At 46.7% G+C, this 24,973-nt stretch overlaps 1 protein-coding gene across 3 annotated transcripts in view; it reads right to left on the reverse strand.

Moving 5' to 3' along the window:
- Positions 1-24,973, reverse strand: part of MACROD1 (mono-ADP ribosylhydrolase 1) — an 802,331-nt gene that overhangs the window by 102,516 nt on the left and 674,842 nt on the right. For 2 of the 3 annotated variants that reach the window (XM_088480064.1, XM_088480065.1), the window contains exon 4: positions 24,869-24,898. The exons of the other annotated variant lie outside the window; for it this stretch is intronic. In XM_088480064.1, the coding sequence (XP_088336190.1) occupies positions 24,869-24,898 (30 nt within the window). The remainder of the gene's footprint in view (positions 1-24,868; positions 24,899-24,973) is intronic. 3 annotated transcript variants of the gene reach the window in all.

A 24,973-nucleotide genomic window follows, 5' to 3' on the forward strand; every position in this document is an offset into this window, starting at 1 on the left:
TTGTGACAGCTTCCAGGCCACATGATAGAAGTCTGATTGTCCCATTATGCATTATTGAGATCCTGTTTTGAGAGAACAGCTATGGATTTGGTTGGACGTCTAATAAAGTCTGCCCGGGGTCATCGGTATATTTTAGTGTCAATGGATTACACAACCAGATACCCGGAAGCGATACCATTGTGCAATACGTCAGCAAAAGAAACTTGTACACGTCAGTACCAGAGTGGGAATACCTTAGGAAATCCTGACTGATCAGGGTACCCCATTTATGTCAAGAATCATGAAAGAGTTTTGTGCCCTGTTTAAGGTTACTCATCTATGGACCTCCATGTATCACCCTCAGGAATAAAGATGGGAAAGATTGGGATTATTTGTTACCCTATTTACTGCTGGCCATTAGAGAGGTTCCACAGGGCTCTCGTCTTTTCATTTGCTGTATGGTAGTCACCCAAGGGGATTGCTGGATATTTCAAAAGAGACAAGGTTGGGGCAACCCAGTCCTTATAAAACTGTTATTGAGCATGTTTTTCAGATTCAGTAAAGAATAGCTACAGTGGTGCCGATAGTGAGAGAGCACTTAGAATTGGCGCAACAAAGGGAGAATAATCGTAATGCTCAATTACGCACCTTTGCTCCTGAGGACCGAGCGCTTATTTTGTTTCCCTCAGTACAAATTAAATTTCTAGCCAAGTAGCAAGGACCATTTGAAATCACATCAAAAGTGGATGAGGTTAATTAATAAGTGTACAAGCCTGGGGAAAGAAAGCCATAACAGATCTCCCATGTAAATGTTCTAAAACCTTGGACCCTCCGGTAACCGCAGTACCTTTGGTTCCTGACATAACAATAGCCAAAACTCTCTCAAGTAGTCAACATTATGAGGCATAAGAATTTCTCATAAGAAGTAGAAATTTGTTTTGACATAACTGGTAAAACAACAGTCATTAAACATGACAACCACGGAACCAGGGGTTAAAGATAACCTAAAGCACTATAGAATCCCAGAAGCCCAACGGGAATCAAAAAAAATGTTGGGGTAAGATATGTTGCAAATTCACATAGAGAGTGGTCAAGTCCCATTGTACTCATTCTGAAACTCAACTTGAACTTGCGCTTCTGCAATGATTTCCGTAAATTGAATAGAGTGTCTAAATGCCTATCCAATGCTTATGTGGAGTGTGGATGAAGTTATTGAAATACTTTAAACAGCATGGTACTTAACCACTCTAGACTTAACCAAAGGGTACTGGCAAGTGCCATTGAAGAAAATACTTTTTCTGCATTGGAGGGTCTGTTTCAACACAAGATGATGCTCGAGTTATATGGGGCACCTACCACATTTCAGAGGATGATGGATAAAAATTCTAAGGCCTCATAGACCGTATGCTGCTGCTCATCTTGATGATGTAGTCAGCTATAGTCCTGATTGCCAGTCTCACTTACCAAGGGTAGAAGCATGTTGGATACCATGCATGAGGCACTATTGACAGCTAACCCCAAAAAAGTGTTTCTTAGAGATGGAAGAGGTTAAGTATCATTTATACAGCAAAGGCAGAGGATTGCCTAAAAGTTTGGGTTTAAGAGCCATAGGGGACTAAGCCCCACCTTACAACAAATTGAGGCAATACAAAAGTGGCCACAACGCAGTAGTGCACGCATGGGGGGTTTCTGAGTACCCAGGGGGGCCCTGACAGACTCGAGAGCAGGCACCATGTTCTTAAGCCCTGGCCCCTACCTCGGTAAATTTCCGCAATTCTCAGGTCAATAAGGAGGAGGCAGAGCCAATATCACGCAATTTCATTAGAATCGTGACATTTGGCTCCGCCCCCTCATGATTGACCCACAAATCGCTGTATTTTGCCGCTAGGCAGAGGGGCCTAATGACATGGTTGCAATGCCAGCTTGCCAGGCCTGCAATATAAGTGTGTGTGTGTAATGTATGTGTCACATATGTCATATATATATATATATATATATATATATATGTGTGTGTGTAAGGTATGTGTGTGCATATGTATGTATTTATATATAATATATATATATATATATATATATATTGTGATATAGTCAGGGTAGGGGGTCCCTCTCCTGGGGTAGATGGACACCTCCTTACACACAGCAGCCAGGAAACAGCACACCAGTCCAGGGTTTTCGTGCAAGCTGGTCGGAACCAGTTTTATTGTGCAATATACACAACAAAATAAACATAAAATAAATCCTAGCCCGTCTGGGCACTAACTAGACAGTTTATTCCCTCTCTACAAGTGGCAGGGCCTACTGCCTTACCACAATCACAAACACAGCACTTCCAAATATCACAGTGTCTCTGAACAAACCTCAGTGTCTGTTTCTCCCCAGGATATGTGAGACACTGAACCAAAACCTAACACAGCTTATCTGAGCCACTTCCAGGTGCAACTACTAATCAGCCTGCTCTCAGACTGAAAGGCCCAACACCTGGAATGGCCTGTGGATGGAGCCCTCCCTTCTCTTCTCACATCCACACCTCTAGGACCCATTATCCATTTTTTTACCAAAAGTCAACACTTCTGGTCTGTTTGGCATAACAGACTTTTCCTGGGGTTTTTAAAACACCCCCCCCCCCAGTAAAAATCTTGCATTTGCCCCTGCAACCCATAAATAAGTAGAAGATTAGAGCTTTCTTGGGAATCACAGGGTTTTATAGAAGTTTTATACCCAGTTTTGCCACCATTGCTGTCCCTTTGACTCACCTTACCAAGGGGAAAGAGTCAGTTGTGGGCACCCAACCAGTTCTGATGAAACCTGACTTTAAAAATTAATTTGTTGTGCAGACAGATACATCAGATGTAGGGATGGTTGGGTATGGGATACCGGCAGTCGAGATGCCAGATGTCAAAAGACCGACAACGGCATCCCAATGCTCGGTATCTCTACAGGGTTTAGGTTAAGTATCCTAACCCGCATCCCTCTAACCCTAACCCTCCCTACCCCGCAACCTAACCCTCCCAATTAGTGCCTAATTCTAACCGTCCCCCCTTAGTGCCTAAACCTAACCCTCCACTCATAGTACCTAACCCTAACCCCCCCGGTGGTGCTTACCCTAACCCCACTGTCCGCAGACTAACCCTAACCTCCCCCCTCCCACAGTCTAACCCTCTGGGGTGCCTAAACCTAACCCCCCCCAAACAGCCATCGGTATATTTAAGATCGGGATACCGGCTGTCGGGAATCCGGCATCAGCATCTCTGATTTCGGGAGCCGGCATCCCTATGGTAGGTATAATAACTACATCCCGTAGGGGTAGGTGCTGTGCTGTTTCAAAGCAAAGATGGTAAAGAACATCCTCTTATTTAAGTAAGAAATTAAATATACATGAGTGAAATTATGTTACTCTTGCCACTATTTTTTGTTTAGGGACTACAGGTCTTCTGCTCCACTGGTCGAAAAAGGAGGGGATGATATGCGACAAAAACACAGTTGTTGATGGGAGATATATATGCCCCAGGTTCCTACCTTCTGACTGGTTGACAATCAGCTAATTGATTGTCAGCTTTTCTGGCCAGTCTCTCACTGCTATGGGAGGGGTGAGGGAGAGAGTTGAGAAAGAAGGGGGGGAGAGAAAGAAATTTGCTTGTGATTATAAGTGCTGTGCTAAATGCTGTTTTGTGAGTTGGACACTAGGGGGTTTATTCATCAACAGTTAATTTATACAAAAGCATGGGAAAATGAACACTTTCACATACTTTTCACGGCAGCCTGTGAAAATGTACATGGCAGCCACTGCAGCCAGCAGAGGGATCTATTCGGATCCCTCCGTGCTGTGGGCCTGATTCAGCAAGGATCGCAGAAGCAAAGACGCACGCAATCGGTCGATTAATTTGCACTGCGCAGGCGTATGCATCGCAGTGTGCGAACTAGCAATTGCGATGAGAAATGTGTTAGCAGAGGCTACGCAGACCCCGAGCAAAGTGATTGACAGGAAGTGCCGTTTGTGGGTGGTGACGGGGGGTGTGGACGGGCGAACGCAGGCGTGCCAGTGCGTTGGAACGGTGCTGCAGGGCCGTGCATAAATTATCCACTGCATTTCCATTCGCAGCCTGAGGCCTCATAGCGTGACCTGAATTTAGCAATTCCTGAGTGACCTGCCTTAACTGTACGTATGGGTCCAATGTTACTCGATGGGGAGACAGAGCAGAGACTGGGGAATGGATGGGTGGGGGGGGTTACACACAGCAGCGGAGCTGGGGGGAGGGGGCACCGGCAGTGGGTAAATCCATAGGAACACTGCTGGTGACAGGGGAAAAGTATAACTTTTCCGAAAAGCTGACTCTGCAAGAAGAGCAGCTTTTCGGACGTGATACTTTGTTAGTGAGGCATGATGAATGCCTCCAAACAGTTTTTTAAACTAGCATCAAGTTTGAAACATAATTATCACAAGTGATAATTATGTGACGATGAATATACTCCTAGGTCCTTCCACCCAAGAGAGGGAATTATCTGTTTATTTAGAGCCAGACAGGCCAGGAGTTATTTTTATGATTTGGTTTATTTTGCTGTGGACACTTGTACCTAGGCCCTGGACTGATGTGATACTGATTGGCTGTTGCATGTAGAGTGCAGCCTTTTACCCCCAGGGGGTATAATGTACACGTAGGCTATGTGCAATCAATAGAACATTTCATATAAATGAAGATAGGTGTGTACTAGCCACTCATATAGAATGTGCAGACTGTGTACACAAGCTACACGTAAATCACCCAGGTAAGCCATGAACAACCTACAGTTAATAAAACACAATTTGGGATTAGTGACGGCGTGCCTTTAACCACTTAACTGATGAATTTTTCCCCCCACAAATCGTTAAAAAATTGTTTTTTTTTTAATTATTTAATAAAGTTTAGAAACCACTTTTAATAATGTATCGCATAATTTTATTTAAAAACAAACCTATATCTAGGGGGTGGTTTGCACCACATCATCACCCCGTGTCCATAGGCCACCATTATAAAATAACTTCCCATCCCCCATTGGCAATAGACCCCCCAGTAGTCGTAAATCCTAACAGTACCCCCCCCACACACACACCCTTAGAAGTAAACAAATCCCAACCCCCCACTGTAATAGACCCGTTTTTTGCACCCCCTCTTCCTCCTCCTACCCTGTGACCAATGTATTATTTTTTTTATTATCCCGCCCTCCCCCTCCCCCCTCCAGCATCATATTTCTTTATATTACTCCTCCACATCCATAGCCATATACCCCCCTGCCCCACATGTGCCAGGCAGGACTGATGATCAGCCCCTGTGCTGCAGCTGATCTCACACTTTGATCCCCGGTGCATGTTCTCCAGAATGCCATTCGCAAGGCATTCTGGGGCGTGATTGCAGGAGTGATGTCGACAGTCACAGATCACCATATCACGTCCGAGTAGTCAGAGAAGATCCATCCTGCACTTATGCAGAACAAATATTTTCTTCTAAAGCCGGGCACACAGCAAGGTGGTGCGGTCGCAGGTGATGCAACCTTGCCAGCAGTGGCATAACTAGGGTATTTGGAGCCCAGGGCAAGTTAAAAAACAGAGCTCCCCAAGTATAAAAGTGGGCATGGTCACATGCCACAAGGGGCGTGGCCACTGGAAAATGGGGTCGTGTCAACATGACACCACAGTTTCTCGTCACTCTGGAAACTTTCCTTTCCATTCCATATGCACCTTAATGCCCCAAGTAGTAGTGCCCCTGTTGCAATGCCCACTGTAGTAGTGCCCCTTATGCAATGTCTCCAGTAGCAGTGCCCCTTATTCAGTGTCCCTGTAGTAGTGCCCCTATACAGTACCTGTTATACAGTGCCCCGGTAATGCAAGCTTATACAGTGCCCCTTATGCAGTGCCCCCAGTAGTACCACTTATACAGTGCCCCCAGTAATACCCCTTATACAGTGCCACTAGTAGTGCCCCTTATACAGTGCCCCCAGTAGTACCCCTTATACAGTGCCACTAGTAGTGGTCTCCCCTATGCAGTGCTCCCAGTAGTGCCCCTTATACAGTGCCCCAGTAGTGGTCCTCCCTATGCAGTGCCCCCAGTAGTACCCCTTATACAGTGCCACTAGTAGTGGTCTCCCCTATGCAGTGCTCCCAGTAGTGCCCCTTATACAGTGCCCCAGTAGTGGTCCTCCCTATGCAGTGCCCCCAGTACTAGCCCCCCCTATACAGTGCCCCCAGTAGTGGTTCCCCCTATGTATTGTCCCTTATATAGTGCCCCCAGTAGTAGTCCCCCCTATGTAGTGCCCCCAGTAGTAGACCCTCATATGCAGTGCCCCCAGTAAAAGTCCCCTCTATGCAGTGCCCACGGTAGTGGTCCCCCCTATGCAGTGCCCACAGTAGTGCCCCTTATATTGTGCCCCCAGTAGTAGTCCCCCCTATGCAGTGCCACCAGTAGTGCCCCATATATAGTGCCCCCAGTAGTAGTACCCCTATGCCCCCAGTAGTGGCCTCCCCTATGCAATGCCAGTGCCCCATACATATATAAGGACAAAGACACACACACAAAAAAAAGACCACTTACCTGAATCCCCGCTCCTGCACCCGTCGCTCCTCCGTCCTCCAGGCCCACTCTGCACTATGGGAGAGACGTCACTCTCTCATCACAAACAGTGGGAGCTGGAAGGCGGATCTCATGAGTGAGCTCCAGCCCGGCTCCAGCAGTGGTCGCAGCATCCAATGAGAGTCTGTCTGACTTTCACTGGCTGCCAAAATATACACACTGCCGCCGGGTAGCGCCGGAGGTGGTGTTTGTTACTGTGTAGTGCTGACCACACTACACTGACTAGTGTCCTGGACCGCGGCCGGCGGCACCCCTCCCATCGTCGATGGTTTGATGGCGCCCAGGGCACGAGCCCTGCTTGACCCCCCCTAGATACACCACTGCTTGCCAGCTGAAGCACTTCTGGCTGAAGTCGCATCACAAGAGACGCCGCCAGTTAAGTGGTTAAATAGGTAATTCTGTGCCTATTGCACCCAGCCTGTTACCAAACACTTGCAGACATTATTAGATAGCTGTGTACAATCTTCAGACAAGAAATACCTTTGCAGATAGCTGTGTATAATATACAGACCATTTGTTTTTGTATAATCTCCAAACTGTAATGTAAGAAGATGCAAACGGCCCCCATAATACTAAAATGTATTCAGTTATATCATTCTCAATAAATAATTCACAGATACAGTAGCTCTACGTAACTACATACAGGTAAATTACACACATCTGTTTATAGCCATTTGTCACTGTATATAATTTACAATTTTTATTTTATAACCTACAGACATTTCTGTTTAATCCACAGACCGCTGTGTATAGCCTACATAATGCTCTGTATACCCTGCGGCGGCAGCATATAACCTGCAGGCAGTTCTGTATCACCTACATATAGCACTGTATATTCAACAGACAGCTAGGAATATCTTAAAGAAAATGCAACTAATGTTAAATGCATCTGACAGTACAGATAGCAGGGAACAGGTTATATACAGCAGAGCAGTGCCTAACATAGGATATACACTAGATGAGTATTTGGGCTACAGTGTAACAAGCATCTAAAAGTGTTTACTGCAAAAAAAGAAAAAAAAAAGGTAACCCAACTATTAAAAAAATGTAAAAAAATACATATATCATTCTCAATTTTGGCTGCTATAAAGTGCAGGAGAAAATTGTTACTAAGGATGTAGAGTAATATAAAAGTAGAATTATTTACCGCTGTGCCGACTTGTGGGTTCTTTATGTTAATGAGGTTTGAAGCGGGTGTACCTTAATTTAGCCTCCAACATTAGTGTAATTACCACTAATAGTAATTACAACCATTTGTATCAAACTTAAGTATGAAAACTGCCGCTATTACAGGATGAAAAATAAAAGCTATTTTTAAAATGTTGTGGTACACTGTTCAAATGTAATTATTGATAATTCAAGTTACACACATACAAATTTTTCCCATCTACAATATGCAGTATGCACATAGCATAAAGTGACAGGTGATGTGTTCTACATGAATGCCTTTTGCAAATTGCAAAGACTTAATGCTACACAATTGTATAATACTGTCTTGTCCATAATGATTTAGGGCATATAGTGGCCTGACTGAGCTCGGATGGGTTTATCCGGCACAAATTAAATGTCAGTAATCACCGATACACATTGAGAATGACACACTATACCCGTAAGTGTTCATAATGAATGTGTGAGTTTCCATGAACAGAACTAAATAAGATATTCTGCTTCCATTGTCCATCATAGGTTTCTTAACCTTAGGTGAACTAGGTGGAGTGTGACATACCCCAGCAAGCTTTAAACTCTTATAACGTTTTAAAACATACTGCGCGCAAGTTACCGTTTCATGTAGCTGGAGCTGCAACATTGCCAGTTTGCGTAGTGATTGCGGTTTAGTGCAGCGAGTGCTAGCGTAGCAAGTACACGTGCGTAAAGTGCGTGGGGGCATCTCATACCCCACCTGGTCTGGCAAACAATAAAAAAATTTTTTATGACATTTTGATACATATTTTTATTGTTTTATGCTTGGTTTTTGGAATGAGTTTTATCATATGCAACGAGTTTTAAAACTTGTTTCGTATGATAATGGTGCTCCGACCAATCAGCTCCTAACTGTCATCTGTTTGAAAAATGATGGGAGCTGATTGGATTGAGCATCATTTTTCATACGCGAGTTTTAAAACTCATTGGGGGGAATTCAATTCAATGCGATGATGAATAGCCACGGGAGGGAGCTCCCGAAGCTATTCAATACATCGTTCTCTTTGAGCGGCCAAAGGATTTCTTCTCGCACCCCCCTGGGCATGCGAGGAAAGATCCAATAAAAGTGCCAGCAGTGCAGCATTCTCTGACTTCACCAATTCCCAACCAGGCAAACAGCGCGGTGTATTGAATAGCTCCAGGAGCTCCCTCCCACGGCTATTCTTCATCGCATTGAATTGAATTCCCCCCAATGTATATAACAAAACTTGTTGATAAAAGGGCCCCATAGACTTTGTAATGTCTTCTTGACTTCGAGATGAAGACATATATGCAGCACTTTTTTAAAAAAAAGTTGTTGGTAAAGACTTTTTAGTTAGTAAAAAAGTTTTATTTTTGTTTTCTTGTTTTAAAAGTTTAAAGAGCTTATTCACTTTTTTTATTTGGTTTTATTTTTATACCTTAAGGGACAAGAATCGATGTTATGACAGTGGGAATTACTTGTTGAGATACCCCACATGGTTCACCATGTTGATTTTTTTCAACCTGGTTTAGGAAAGGTTAAGTATGTCTGTGTATACGGTGTGTCCGTGTATACCATGTGTCTGTGTATATGGTGTGTCTGTGTATATGGTGTGTCTGTGTATACGGTGTGTCCGAATATACGGAGTGTCCGAGTATACGGTGTGTCCGTGTATACCGTGTGTCCGTGCATACGGTGTGTCTGTGTATACGGTGTGTCTGAGTATATGGTGTGTCTGTGTATACAGTGTGCCTGTGTATACAGTGTGCCTGTGTTTATGGTGTGTCTGTGTATGTGGTGTGTCTGTGTATACGGTGTGTCCGAGTATATGGTGTGTCCGTGTATACCGTGTGTCCGTGTATCTGTGTATATGGTGTGTCTGAGTATACGGTGTGTCTGTGTTTATGGTGTGTCTGTGTATATGGTGTGTCTGTGTATATGGTGTGTCCGTGTTTATGAGGTGTCTGTGTATACGGTGTGTCTGTGTTTATGGTGTGTCTGTGTATACGGTGTGTCAGTGTATATGGTATGTCTGTGTATATGGTATGTCTGTGTATATGGTGTGTCTGTGTATATAGTGTGTCCGTATTTACCGTGTGTCCGTGTATACCGTGTGTCTGAGTATATGGTGTGTATACGGTGTGCCGAGTATATGGTGTGTCCGTGTATACCGTGTATCTGTGTATATGGTGTGTCTGAGTATATGGTGTGTCTGTGTATATGGTGCGTCTGTGTTTATGGTGTGTCTGTGTATACGGTTTGTCTGTGTATACAGTGTCTTTTTTCCCTCAGGGCTCAGGAATCCTTACTTTAGTCAGGAACTATCAGATGTTACATTAGGTGCTGTTGCCACATCAGAATGAGGGGCCTATTCATCAACACTAAAATAACGTTTTTAAGGACATTTTCCTTAAATAACGTTATTTTAGTATTCATGATGACACTTAGCACAGGAGATAACACTGATATCTCCTTGCTAAGTCCCCCTGCGTTAATTTCTACACTCCCCATACATCAGTATGGGGATATGGAGATTATGGTATTCATCAAATTCAGAAAATTATGTATTTTCGGAATTCAATGGAGGTTCCGTCTGCCACTGTGAGGTGGCGAATAGCAGATGAGACTTACCTGCGGTCAGCTGGACGGGTCCCCCGCAGCTCCCTCCGGCGCTCTGGTCCCTCCTCTGGCTCCGGTGGTTGCTCGCACACTGTGTTCTCCCAGCAGAACACAATAAAGTTTAGAAAAAAAAAAGTTTTTGTTTTTTTTCTAAACTATACTGTGGTGTGCTGGGAGATCACGTGTCAGACCAGCAGGACGGAGCTGGAGGCTGCTGCACGGGCAGGACGGGGGGAAGTGAGCTGAGGGGGGAGGAGGGAGGGGGATTTGGGGGGGCACACAAACTTACCGCTGCTGTAGGTAGTGCTGCGCATGCGCTGGGTTTACGAATGTAACAGCGCATGTGCAGCACTGTTTTCAGTTGCGGTAACTTAGAGTAGACAGGGAAAAGTATCTATTTCCCGAAAAGCTGTCATCGCAAAAATGACAGCTGTTTGGAGTAGATACTGATGGAGAGGAGGAATGATGAATTCCTCCGGTAATTAGGTAGAACTCCATGTGAGTTCTAAACCTAATTACCTCCATCGATTTTTAAGGTATGATAAATAGACCCCTCAGTCAACTAGAATCCATGGGTATTACTGCCCTTTCCTTAAATGTAACTATGTAATGGTCGTCCATTTAGGGCAATGTTATTGAATCAACTTGTGCACAGTTCGTACAAATTATGCACAAGCCAACCTCAACTAATTGAATGCCTATTGCATGGGTTGAGAACCAATATGCTTTTCACTTCAGATAATGGAAATACATTCCCCAACATTAGTTATACTCATGCAAGCCTCATATTTAACCAGTAGGATGAGATATGGGGGCGTATGTGATAAACTGATTTTTGAAACCAGTGAGTTTTGGTGATACAGCTTCTTACTTTCAAGCAGCATTTTGTTTTAGGCAAAATCGGGCCGCTTCAAATTTACCAGCTATGTTGCCATAGTCACTCTGGTTCCAGCCGGGGTTAGTTGGTAGCTATTGCATAAACCTCATATACTTAGTGGCATCTTCATTTCCCAGGGGTGTCTCAGTAGGGCTGCAATCATTGGTTATGAAAGGGAGACTGTGAGTTTCTGGGCATATAAAACAAGCTAACAATTGTATTAATGCTTCCACTGCCTATGCATGAAAACCAACACTGCTCAATGACATGCTCTCAACAGACCCTAGCATAATCCAATAATGTTCCCAGCATAGACTCTTCCAGAAATCCCCAGTGCTGTATCTCTAAACCTCTCCAGATGTAGATCTACCAGAGCATCTTTCACTCACCTGTAGAGGCGTAACTAGTAATGTAGAGGCGTAACTAGTAATGTGGAGGCGTAACTAGTAATGTGGAGGCGTAACTAGTAATGTGGAGGTGTAACTAGTAATGTAGAGACGTAACTAGTACTCACTGGGACCTACAGCAATTTTTCTGGGAGGTGCCTATGTGAATCCACTTACTGCTCCAATGGACCCTATTCTACAGAGCATGCATGGGAACTGTCACATTCTCAGAAGAGGGCCAACAGAGCGTCCTAAATGTATAATTACACTGCTACTCACATATGTATGAACTGCTGAATCTGACAACTGTAGGTAAGAGGAACAATACAATACTGTAGGCACTTTCCAATCCAGACAGAGCTTCCATAATGCTGAATCAGTTACACAGATTGTTGTTTATTCCAAATGCATTAAAGAGTAGCAGTAAAGCGTGTGCTTCTGAATGCAAGTCCGGACCTTCACATTATTGAACCATCTGGATCAGTGTTGAGATGGCGGCTATCTCTCCCTGACAGATTCATTTGCCCCTCCTGGCTACAGCTATGTTTGGTATGTCCTCTAGATTCTACAAGTGCCAGCAAAACTGAGGTCAGCATAGGACAATATCTGCGCATTTCCCGTGCTATAACCTCTGGATAAGGGAGGATGAGGCTAACGATTCTGTCCCTAGTTAACTTTTCACACACTTTCAATAAAGCTGTTGTGTCTATAATGTATGCATCCAGATATACATGCTGATGACACCGCGGGACCATATGTTCCATCGCCTCTTCTGTTCCACTGCAATTATATCATCTCTTTATTATGATGAACCTTCATGTGCAATTCTGCTAGTTTTCAAAATGCTAATTTAAGTTGTCATGATTTGAAAAATGTTACAGTTCCTAAGATAGGGAACATTTCCATAAATCTCATTTGTGGTTTTCTGTGGTGATGATGATACCATAAAGTAATCCCCCACTTTTTCTCACAGTGGTTCTAGCAGCCTTGTGGTAAGACACATGACACGAAGGACAGCTTTCTCCTGTCACGGCATATCCCTTTTTATCCTTCCTACAAATCCAGGCCGGGCAGCAGAGAGGATTAGGGGAACTGATATAGCTTGTAGCCAGCACATTCCTCAATCGGATGAACCATGTGTTTGTATATTTCTTTGTTTTACCGTTACTGCTAATATTCAGTATTAGTGCCAATGTTGTGCCGAGTATTTGCAGACAACATTGACACAATAATTTTTATATTATGATGTTTTTCCCTGCTATTCAGCAATAAACTTTGCAGGGACAGTACCTGATGTCATTGTTTTTGGAAGCCCGAAAACAAAACCTTCCTTTTCTTGTTCCGCGCATGCTCCAACTTCTAGTTGATCTTGCACTTACTTAACTTTGCTAATAGTCTCCTTCCCTGCAGTGTAGTGACCGGCATAAGTCCAGCTCCAGCCTCCCAAAATTGTCTAAGTTGATTAAAATGTGTACAAAGCCTTTATATTAGACTGTATACATGTATATTTATGTGCTTTTATATATAAAACTAGCGACCTGCCACTGCGTCACACAGGAGCATATTCATCTCGCCCCAGGCCCGTAACAACCTACGCTATTTCACCGCAGTCCCCTGCATCTCACAACAGCCCACTGCTTCTCACTCCTGCCTCCTGCATCTCACCAGTGTCTCCACATCCCCCCTGCTGCTGCCCTGCAGCTGGCTGTAGCTCGGCCACTGGGATGTGCTAGGAAGGGCAGGAGGATCATGGATGAGAGATTTGTATTGCAGCTACTATAAGCATTATCAACAGCATGTCCTGGGCCTGGGGCACATGTGCATATTTCAGCTGCCTCTATGAACACCCCTCCCCGGCTGCCGAACATGGCTATGAACAATGTCCTCTTTGCACAATGTACCCTGTATTTCCTGAGCTTTCTGTTGAGTTTACATACTGTAGTGCCCCTGTCCGTGAACAGCACTGACTTCCATGGGAGGTGCCTCCTATTCACCGAGGGCATATTGCTGAGCAAGAACATCATAATGGAGAGGGACCACTTCACGGTGGAGTAGTGGTGGCCATAGTCCACCTGCAGATTCATTGTAGGGATGGACATCGGAATTCGATGGAGATTTACCATCAATGTTTTTGTATGATGGTAGGTTTTTTTTACCATTTACTGGTGGTGCTCCGATGTTTGCCACTATCGAATGGAAATAATTTGATGATGTTTCGATGTTTTTTTTTATTCCTGATAGCTATGACTCCCCTGTCTCCTTCCTGGCTACTGGATCTGCATCAGGGTATGCGTTTTTTTTTAATGGGTTTGTGGGAGGCTGTCACTTACTCTCTGCGCCTGATTCAGCAAGGATCGCAACTGCGAATGCAATAGCAATTACACACGCAGTCTGACTGTGAAGATATGCTAATCCATTGCTATCGCTATGCCATCACAGCACTACATAAGGCTGCACACCTTACCTTACACACAGCCATAATGTTTAGCAAGACTGCGAAACCATCGGTAACATCGAGTACCGTCATAGCCTCCCGCACACTTGCACAAGGTCAGACCTTACTCAGAAATTACTAACCTCGTTGCACACTGTGAGTACTCAAGCTGCGTATGGCATCACAGTGGATAATTTATGCATGCCCATGCAACAGCGTTCAAACGCACTGGCATGCCTGCGTTTTGCCACCCACCTCCTCATCACCTCCCACAAATGGCACTTCCTGTCAATCACTCTGCGATGGGTCTGCGCAGTGGCTGGTTTGTGCATGCGCAGAACGCAACAATTGGCCGACTGCGCGCAGTTGCGATCTTTGCAGAATCAGTCCCTCTGTCTGCCACAGACGTGACCCTGCTCAGTCCCAGACTCCCTCCTCTCTCTAGGCTGCTGCTAAGCAACAGGGCACATTGCTAGCTCTGATTGGCTCTCACTATCTCAGAGAGCCAATCAGAGCACAGCCTTCAGCACTGCAGCAGCAGCAGTCAGTCACTCAAACAAACAGCACAACACTGTTTCAGAACCATGGGCAATTCCTGTACAGAAGCTTGGTGCAAGATTTTTTTTCTGTGACTGCATCACTAAAATCGTGACTATTTGGCTCCCTTTTATCACAGATAACTGGTTCATACTCCTAAACATTTCTCGACCAATGCTGTAAAGAATAGTGAAAACCCCATCAAAATCCATTTAGAGGTTCAGAAACTTAGCTGAACGAGCACACAGACCCCTGAACTAGGACTTTACTTTATATACTAGCGATCCGCCCCAGTTTTGCATGGGAGCAATTTCATCTCAACAGCACCCTGTATCTCATAACAACCTACGCCATGTCACCGCAATCCTCTGCATCTCATCACAGCCATCGATCCAGCTCGCGACCCTTAGGTCTGACCAACGTGCATAAGAAACGAGGTGGCTTAATGAAACTCTGGCTCATGGGTATGAACAGGAGCTAGCAACACTTAGTGCCAACGTAGGACCCACAGACTTGTGATATGCAAGGATACTAGACTGGAACCGCAGTCAACAAACCAGGCCCACTAGGCAACCCCTCATCTAGTGACCTGTGAAGGCTAGTAATACCTGGAATATACTCCAGCGACAATGGTGACCCCCTGGAACTCAGACTAGTATAGGACTGGTAGATAGTAACTCAGACCTCAGGCAAGGAATCAGAGCTTTATGTAGTCAGAGCACAACTTAAGAAAGTTGCAACTCTGGTACAGCTTTGATGCAAGTCCTAGAAGTGGAACCAATGAGGAACTCAGGGCCTGATTCAGACCCGCTTGCAAGCACTATGCGCTCACGAGCGGGTCGATGTTTGGCCACTGCGCATGTGCACGCCGGAGCCGGCTCCGACGTGCGCATGCGCGAGAACCGGATAGCGACGGGCACTCCGTCGCTCCGGGTCTCGCACCAAAAGGGGGCAGCTGTCGATTTTGATTGACAGCTCGCCCCGTTTTGGAGGCGGGCAGGAGGGGTGGCTGGCCAAATGGAGGCGTTCCCGATGGAACGCCTGCCGTTTGGGAGCAGCCCCACTGACATCACGAGTTAAGAGCCAGAAGCTCACTGGGGCTTGCGAGAACGAGACCCTACCACAAGGGTCTCGTCACAAGCCCTGATGGTCGAGACCATCGCGACCATCACCTGGCCGCTCGCAATAGCTGTGGGTGGTCACCCACAGTTATGCGAGCGGCCAGGAGGCCGCACAAAAAAAACCTGAGATTCAGGATTGCTAATACAGCTACTGAACACCTCAGTGCACAGACTGTATACTGCACAGTGAACCCTAATCCTGGATCCAGCACCCTTCTCTGAACCAGCCTAAGACAATAGCATACAGTGCAGGGAAGCCAATAGTATAACCTGAAAACCTGTACAACCACTGAGCATAGAGTACAACAGCATAGGTAGTTTGCATGCACTGTCCCAGTGGTATGATTGAATTAGACCGTGGCTGAACTTGATGGCTCAGTACTGATAGGTGATGGTACACAGGTAGATGAATGTGATGTACTTGCAGATGAGATGATGTAGTTATGGCAGGTCTGTATGCAGCGTGGACGTTGCAGCTTTGACAGCTAATGGAAACACAGCGGCAGATGGAACACAGGTCTGTATGCAGTGTGGATGCAGCGTTGACAGGTAATGGAAACACAGCGGCAGATGCAACACAGGTCAGTATTATGCAGCGTGGAAGCTACAATGCCGACAGGTGTACAACATACTTGCCTACTTTTGAAAAAGTATTTCAGGGAGATTGTGAAAGCAGCACCTATGAGCGTGCGGTACAGTGGGTGTGTGCTGCTACATCTGAGAGGCGTGTTATAAAACTGACTTACATCCAAATGTAAATGAGCCCCAAAGCAGTTAGTAAGATCTACTTGTTGATGAAAACACACTGATACATTTCAGAAAATATATGTAGCCATAGGGATCATAGGCCCTCATTCAGAGCCGTACGCTCTGAGCAGAGAGCACGCTCTGAATGAGGGCCGTCCTCCATAACTATGGAGCGTCCTCCCGGACGCTCGTATAGCTGTGGGTCACCACCCACAGCCTATACGAGCGTCCAGTTTGATGGCCGCGATGGTCCTGACCATCGCGACCATCGAAACTGCGAGCCGGAGCCTGCGGTTGAGGTTTTCAACCGCAAGGCCCGGAGTGATTTTGGCTCTATCAGAGCCAAAATCACTCCCACTGACATCACTAGTGATGTCAGTGGGCCGGCTTCTGACGGTAGGTGTTCCCTTAGGAACGCCCCCGTCAGGGAAGCACGCCCCCGGCACGCCCACCAGAGGGGGCGTGCTGTCAATCAACATCGACAGCACGCCCCCTTTGATCAGACACAACGAGCGAAGGAAAGTCCTTCGCTCGTCGCGTCTGGCGCATGCGCACGACGGAGCTCCCTCCGTCGTGCGCATGCTCAGTGCAGAACATCGACCCACTTGCGAGCGGACAGCCGCTCGCGAGTGGGTCTGAATCAGGCCCATTGTGCCTTCTAACCAATGCAGGGAAATTATACTAATGATCCCTTTTGACTGTATATATCACTGGTTTTTTTTTATATATTCCAGCATCATAATGGGGGTAAGGTGCAATCAGGGAGATTGTTAGACTCTACAGGGAGATTGCTACTATTTCAGGGAGTCTCCCTGACAATGAGGGAGAGTTGGCAAATATGGCTGTACAATACTCAGCGTAGATGGTAATTAGGAAGGACTTACAAAGTAGCAGATGAAGTCACAGAGGACACAGGCACAGGATTCAAGAGTAAGCCTGAAGCCTTGAACTATACGGGGTAGGAACACGTTGTTCAGGCAATGGGTTGCACACAGGAACTAGTTTAATAGGAGGTGGTCAATAGCTATTGGTCTAGCTGACAAGTTGAGCACACAATTGCATCTGGTAATCACAGGGAGGCATCCTTGGGATGTCTTGGAAATGGAAATAAAAGAATGTCTGAGTCCGAAAGGGATGCTAAGATCCCGATTCGTGACACATCTGCCCCCTGCATCACACAACAGCCATCTGCATCTCACCACAACCCCCTGCTTCTCACTCCTGCTCCCTGCATCTCACCAGTGGCACCACAACCCCCAATGTTGCTGCTCTGCAGCTGGCTGGAGCCCGGCCACTGGGATGTGCTGGGAAGGGCAGAAGGATCATGGATCAGAGGTTTGTATTGCAGCTACCATAAGCATTATTAGCAGCATGTCCCCGGGGCTGGGGCACCTGTGCATATTTCCACAGCCTCCATGCGCACCCCTCCCCAGCTGCCGAATATGGCGATGAGCAATGTCCTCTTTGCACAATGTACCCTGTATTTCCTGGGCCTACTGTTGAGCTTTATCACCTTGGTGCCCCTGTCCGAGAACAGTGCTGATTTCCATGGGAGGTGCCTCCTGTACACAGAGTATGTGTGGCTGAGTGGGAACATGACGCTGGAAATGGAGCACTTCACAGAAGAGTAATAGTGGCCAGAGTCCACCTGCAGGTTTATCATAGGGATGGACATCGGAGTGTGATGGTTACTAACCATCAATGTTTGTGTATCGATTCGATGGTAGTGTTTTTATCATTTGATGGTGGTGGTCCAGTATTTGCCGCCATCGAATAGTGGGCCTGATTCAGAGTTGTGAATAGAGAGAGAGATAGCACTTAACTGTGTACCTGGACAAACCATGTTGTAATGCAAGGGGTGTAAATACATAATTTTATTTTGCATGTAGTGTAAATACTGAATGCTTTTACATGTAGCCCATAAATACTGCACAGCTTTATTATTACTCTACAATTTAGATGTCAGTGTGGACACCTCCCTCCCAAATCTAAATCTCTCTGCACATTTTAAATCTGCCAACCTGCAGTGCAGCATGGTTTCACCAAGATGATCAGTTGAGAGAGATATCTCTCTCTATTCCCAACTCTGAATCAGGCCCAGTGTTCGGATAGTTTTTTGTGTTTATTAAATTCCTGATATCTATGCCTCCCCTGGATCCTTCCTCGCTACTGTGACTGCATCAGGGCATCTTCAGGGTTCATTGGAAGCTGTCTCTCACTCTCTGGGCCTGATTCTGGGCAATCCGTCGCTCTGGGTCTCGTACCAAAGGGGGTGTGCTTTGGTGGGCGGGCCGGGGGGATGGCTGCCCAGACGGAGGCGTTCCCATGGGAACGCCTACCGTCTGGGGGCGGCCCCACTGACATCACAAGTGATGTCAGTGGGAGAGGTTTCGGCTCTGTTTGAGCCGAAAGCTCTCTGGGGCTTGCGGCCACGAGACCCTACCACAAGGGTCTCGTCGCAAGCCCGATGGTCACGATGGTCTTGACCATCGCGACCATCATCATGGCCACTCGCTATAGCTGTGGGTGGTCACCCACAGCTATGTGAGCGGCCACGAGGCCATTCTAAAAAAAAAAAAAAAGACCGGCCCTGATTCAGAGCGAGCGCTCTGTCAAAGCGTCCGGCTCTGAATCAGGGCCTCTGTACCTGGACAAGGTTTCGGTTTGGACACAACCCTCACAAATATAAATTCTCTCTGCACATTTTAAATCTGCCCCACCAATGCAGCATGGTTTTAGCAAGATGCAGTTACTTGCTCTCTCTTTCTCTATTACCAAATCTGAATCAGACCCTCTGTCTGCCTCAGACATGATCCTGCTCCAGTCCCTGCAGGGGCAAACGCTGGATTTTTAGGGGGGGAGTGTTTCCATATTAAATGCACACGCAGTACACACACATACCCACAGCATACATACACACACAACATACTTACAAGCACACACACACAGCATACATACAGGGCCATAGAGAGCCGCGGCGGGCCCAGGTACAGAGGGGGTGTGGTCTAATCGCGGGAGATGTGGCCACGCCCCCTCAAGTAAAAAAAACAAAGTTTTGCGGCGCTGCGCGCCGGGGAGGGGGGCGCTGTAAGCCCCTCAGCCCAGCGCTAAGCCATGGGGGGCGCGATCAGTGTGATCACTCCCCCCCACAGGCAAAGGAGACTGCTGTGGCTGCTGCTCAGCAGCCACGAGCAGTCTCCCACTGCAGCTCAGCACACGCTGTGTGCTGGGCTGCTGAGAGAGAGAGAAGGGAGGGGGGAGCCCGGGCCCGGGTAATCTGTACCCGCTCCCCCCACCTCTCGGCGCCCCTGCATACATACATATAGCATGCTTACACACACCCTATTTGCCGGACTATTGTTACTGGGTGATTATCTGTATTTTATATTACTATACTGTATTTTATATTAATATTACTAAACTGTATTTTATATTACTATATCCCACCCTGGGACTCCTATGTCACACACACATACATACATCACAAACACCCTCCCACTCTTTCTCCCTGGGACTTCAATGTCACACACACACATACACATCACACACATACATACCACCTACCCAGCCAATACTAACAAGACCTGACATGATTCTGCAGAGTTAAGTCTCCCACTGCCATCCAGGCATCCCACGCCGCGCCAAACAGCTCCTCGATCCCTTGTATGCACTGTGGGAGACTGGAGTTGAGTCACTGGAGAGACGTCATGACGTCTCTCCTTAAAGCCAGTGCGCCATGCGGGAGCCGGGGGAGGCAGAGCTCATAAGCTCATAGTATGGTTGTGGATAGATCCCCTTCCATAGGTGTACCTACAGAAGGGGATCTATACATAACCCTCAAATGCAGTCAGGACAGCCGGGTATATACATCGCAGCGGGCACCCGGCAAATAGAAATTGCAGCTGTGGCCGAGTCCGCTCCCAGAGCATTCTCCGTTCTGCGCGGCTGTCTCCATCTCTGAAAAAGTTTTGTTGGTTGGTCAGGGGGGGTTTCTGAGTGCTCAGAAACTCCCCCTGCGTGCGCTAGTGCCCTGACTCCCTCCACTCTCTAGGCTGCTGATAAGCAACAGGACACATTGCTAGCTCTGATTGGCTCTCACCTTGCTGTTTCAGCACTATGGACAGCTACTGTACTTCAACTTGGTGTAAATTTGATTTTTTTTGTGTGTGACTAAAATAGTCACTGCTCGGCTCCCTTTTGTCACAGATGAATGGTTCATACACCTAAACCTTCCTCGACCAATGCTGTATAGAACAGTGAAAACCCCATTAAAACCAGTGGTTCAAGAGATTAGTCTGAATTAACACACAGACCCCAGAACCGGGAATTTTATTTTTTATAGAGAGAGAGAGATTTATATATAAATGTTAAATATATATATTTTTTTATATAAAAGCACATAAATATAAATTATACAAACTAATATAAAGCCTATGTACACATTTTAATCAATTTAGACACTTTTAGGAGGCTGGAGCTGGACATACAGTACACTTGCCGGTCACCACATTGCAGGAAAGGAGACTGGGGTGGAGTTTCAGGATCCTGCAGGGACTACTGGGAAAATTTCCTTCTGTCCCTGCAGTTTTCAGGATAATTAAGGATTTTCTTCCTATAACATCATTCTGTGATGGAGTTATAGACAGTAAAGATTTATCGAGTATTTTAAAAAATTTTTACTCGTTGAATAGCAAAAAAAGTTAAAGCACTGTAGAGAGCAATGGCTTGCTTCCTGCAGTGCGATACTCCCTTCAGTGCGATACTTAACAGAGAAGATAATTGCGTTACCTTCTCTGTTAAGCCTTTTCTGAATAGTAAATACATTCAGGTGCGCAGAGAGGGGGGGAGCGGGTACTAATTACCTTGGCCTGTTGGAGGGGCCGGGTGGGGGCTTCGGTCCGACATCGCCCCCCCCTCCCTCTTACCTCTCAGCAGTCCATTACATGCTGCTGTGTGCCCGGGCTGCAGTGGGAGACATCTCGCTGCTGTCTCCTCAGCATGAAGGGGGGAGCGATCACACGGATTGCCATCGAAATCAATAGTTTACAAATATCAATAGTTTACTACTGATGGTTGATGGTTTTGCCATCGATGGCAGAGAGCCAATGGTTTTTTGCCATTGATTCCAAAGTGGAATCCAATGGGTTTTTTTTTTCTGCTCCCAATATGGAGCTTAGCCCCACCCTCTGGCGGACTGCTAAGCCCTACCCCCCATTTTTGATTGGCACACAGTTTGCCAGGCACCCAGCAGCGGTGGGCATCGAGTGTTGCAAACCATCGATGGCTCACCATGGATGGTTATTATACCATCAATTGAAAACCACTGATAGCCATCCCTAATCGTGTCCCCCCCTCCCCTTGATTTGCACCGGGGTGAGGGGCTCACAGCACCCCTCTCCCCTGTGCACAGTGCTAAAAAAACAATTTCCACGAAGGGAGGCGTGACCACGCCTCCCACAAAAAGGACACGCCCTCTTGTCCAGGAAGTCTCTCTACGGTCCTGATTACATGGCTGAATAGAGCGCTAAGAGTTCAAGTACAAATGAGAAACACAGTAACCTCTATAATACATATTGTGGGCTAGTGATCAAGCTTCATGTGGGGAAACAGGTGTGTTTAGGGCCTGATTCAGAGACGGACGCTAATGCAACCACAACTGCGTCTCCGTACGCAATGCAGGTTCAAAAATATGCTAATGTTAGCAAAGAACACCCGTTAGTATAAAGACGCCCACTACTGCCTTCTCACCTGCGTACAACTACGCATACCTACTGAAACATCAGTAACATCGAAGTACATCGGCGGCCATTTTACTCTTGCGGCAGGTCTGACCTGACGCAGGCCAGGGAGCTCTTCTGCCACGAAGAGTTGCGTATGCAATTGTAGTGACTAACTTACGCACGCCCACGTAATAGCGTTCAAACGGCCAGGCACGCCTGCTTTTCGCTAGCCACCCCCTGTCTCCACCCCCAAATGGTCACTTCCTGTCAATCTGTAATGGGCCTCCGTGGTCTGCGTGAACACACAGCGGACGCACTTCTGCCTTTGCGCACTATGATGCATAAGCATGCGCAATGGCAAATAATCGCTCGATCTGCGTGCAAATTGCAGTTGCGTTTATCTCTGTATCAGGCCCTTAGTCCAGTTTTATAACCAGATGTTACTGGCTAGAGATCGCAAAGAATGAAGGGGGCCTTTTTCAGTGCTGCACATGTTTCCGCTGGAGTGTATGATTGCACAGCGGTGATTCTTCCAGCTGTCAAATACTAGCCGACAGCAATGGTCTCCCACACTCTTTACAAATCAGTGTTTGGGCACCTGGTCTGTCATTTGGAAAGCTACTTCATTGCCAACCAGAAACACACAGTGATAGACCAGGTGCCCAAAAAAATTATATCGAGCAGCTACTGCCACCTAGTAGAAATAACAATCACTGGGCAGTCACTGAGATCTTAAATGTTGACAGGGGACAGCAGTTTCAATAAAGTTAGCCATTGTTAGACCACTTAGACTTTCTTCACAGATGGCCATAACGGCAGCCATATGAGCTTTATCATTATCCCTTTATCATTATGCCACTGTGCATGGGGCTTTGACATCAGAGGAAGGCCAGTCACAGGGGTGTCCTGTAGACCCCTGCTATTTAGTATAGGACAATTAAGTAGGGACATACATATTAGTCAAATAACTGTAAACAATTGCCATATAGCGCATGGTTGACAAATGTCCCTAGTTTCCATGGGCAGTGACAGGCCTTGGAGGAAAGTTTTTATGAACCTGCTTTGTAATTCTGACCAACTTCACTGTTCTGTACCTTACAGTCTGCTCATACTCTGTATGATGAGTGAGCTGAGATTTCAACTACAATGCTATATAAATGTATTGTCCACTTGTCATGCTATATTTGGAGGGCATGTAGTTAAATGACCGCTGGCCGCGATGCTGCTGGTCAAAATCCCGGTGATAATGCCCGACGGGGGATGTAAGACAGGCGGCATTTTGACGCCGATCTCAATCCCAACGCCAGAACACAGGAGGACACCGGACTGAGGGCCTGATTCTGACTCGCTCGCGGGCGCTGAGCACTTGCAAACGGGTCGATGGTGCCCAAGTGCACATGCGCACGATGGAGATGGCTCCGTCATGCGCATGCGCGAGACCCGATGCGCGAGCCAAGCCGTCGTTATGGGTCTCGCACCAAAGGAGGCGTGCTGCCCCTTTGGTGGGCGTGCCAGGGGCGTGGCTACCCAGACTTAGGCGTTCCCATGGGAACGCCTACCGCCTGGGTCCGGCCCCACTGACATCACTAGTGATGTCAGTGGGAGTGCTTTTGGCTCTGATAGAGCCAAAAGCACTCCTGGGCTTGCGGCAGCGAGACCCTACCGCAGGGTCTCGTCGCAAGCCCGATGGTCGCGATGGTCTTGACCATCGCGACCATCCTTTTGGCCACTCGCATAAGCTGTGGGTGGTCACCCACAGCTATGCAAGCGGCCAGGAGGCCGCTCCAATAATAGGTAGGACGGCCCTGATTCAGAGCGAGCGCTCTTGTCAGAGCCTCTGGCTCTGAATCAGGCCCTGAATGAGGTAAGTCCCGGGCGCCCTTAGTGTTAGTCGCGGGGGGGGAAGGTTAGCTTTAGGCACCCCAGGGGGGACTTAGGGTTAGTCACCCCCCGGGAAGGGTTAGGCGCCACTGGGGGGAGGTTAGGGTTAGGCATCCCCCCCAGGAGGATTAGGTTTAGGATGTGGGATGTGGGGGTTAGGGTTAGGCGCCACTGGGGGGAGGTTAGGGTTAGGCATCCCCCCCAGGAGGATTAGGTTTAGGATGTGGGATGGGGGGGGTTAGGATTAGGCACCTCTGGGGTGATTTAGGGTTATGCACTCCCCCCGGGAGTTTTAGGGTCAGGCACCCCTAAGGGAGGGTTAAGGTTAAGGGGGGACAGGAGAGGCTAATAGTACTTACCTGCCCCAGTCGGGATCTTCATCCTGTCGGGCATCTTCAGTCGGTATTTGAACCAGTGGCTAAACACCTGCAATACTATTGCATTTGGAGGGCTCTGTGTCTGATTGTGTGACTTGTTCAGTTATTGACATTTCAAGTAATGGCTTTTCCACATTAAAATCAGAACTAGGTCAATACAACAAGGCAGAACTATCCAGCCTTCAGTAAGACACTCCATGGCAGCTAGGTAATATAATTTTGAACTTTAAATATGTATGTATGTATGTATGTATGTAAGAGGCCCATGTCCTGTAGATGAGAGTAAATAAAGGCCGGCTGGATGCCTTATATATAAGCAGTAGTTAGAAATGTAGCTGACAGCTAGCGTTGTACATATCTGTTAGCTGCATTTATAAAATGTAAAGTGTCTCACAGGGAGCAGAAGACAAACAAACACAGACTTACCTCCTCCTCCTCCCAGGAGAGTACTGTTTGCTGAACAAGAAAGTAAAGGAGAGAGGGTGAGGGGTGGGGTGGGAAAGGGAGAGAAGAGAAGAGAAAAGAGAAATT

Source organism: Taudactylus pleione, unplaced genomic scaffold (genome assembly GCF_031769625.1).
Source record: "Taudactylus pleione unplaced genomic scaffold, aTauple2 ptg000250l, whole genome shotgun sequence".
In the NCBI taxonomy this organism is placed as follows: domain Eukaryota; kingdom Metazoa; phylum Chordata; class Amphibia; order Anura; family Myobatrachidae; genus Taudactylus; species Taudactylus pleione.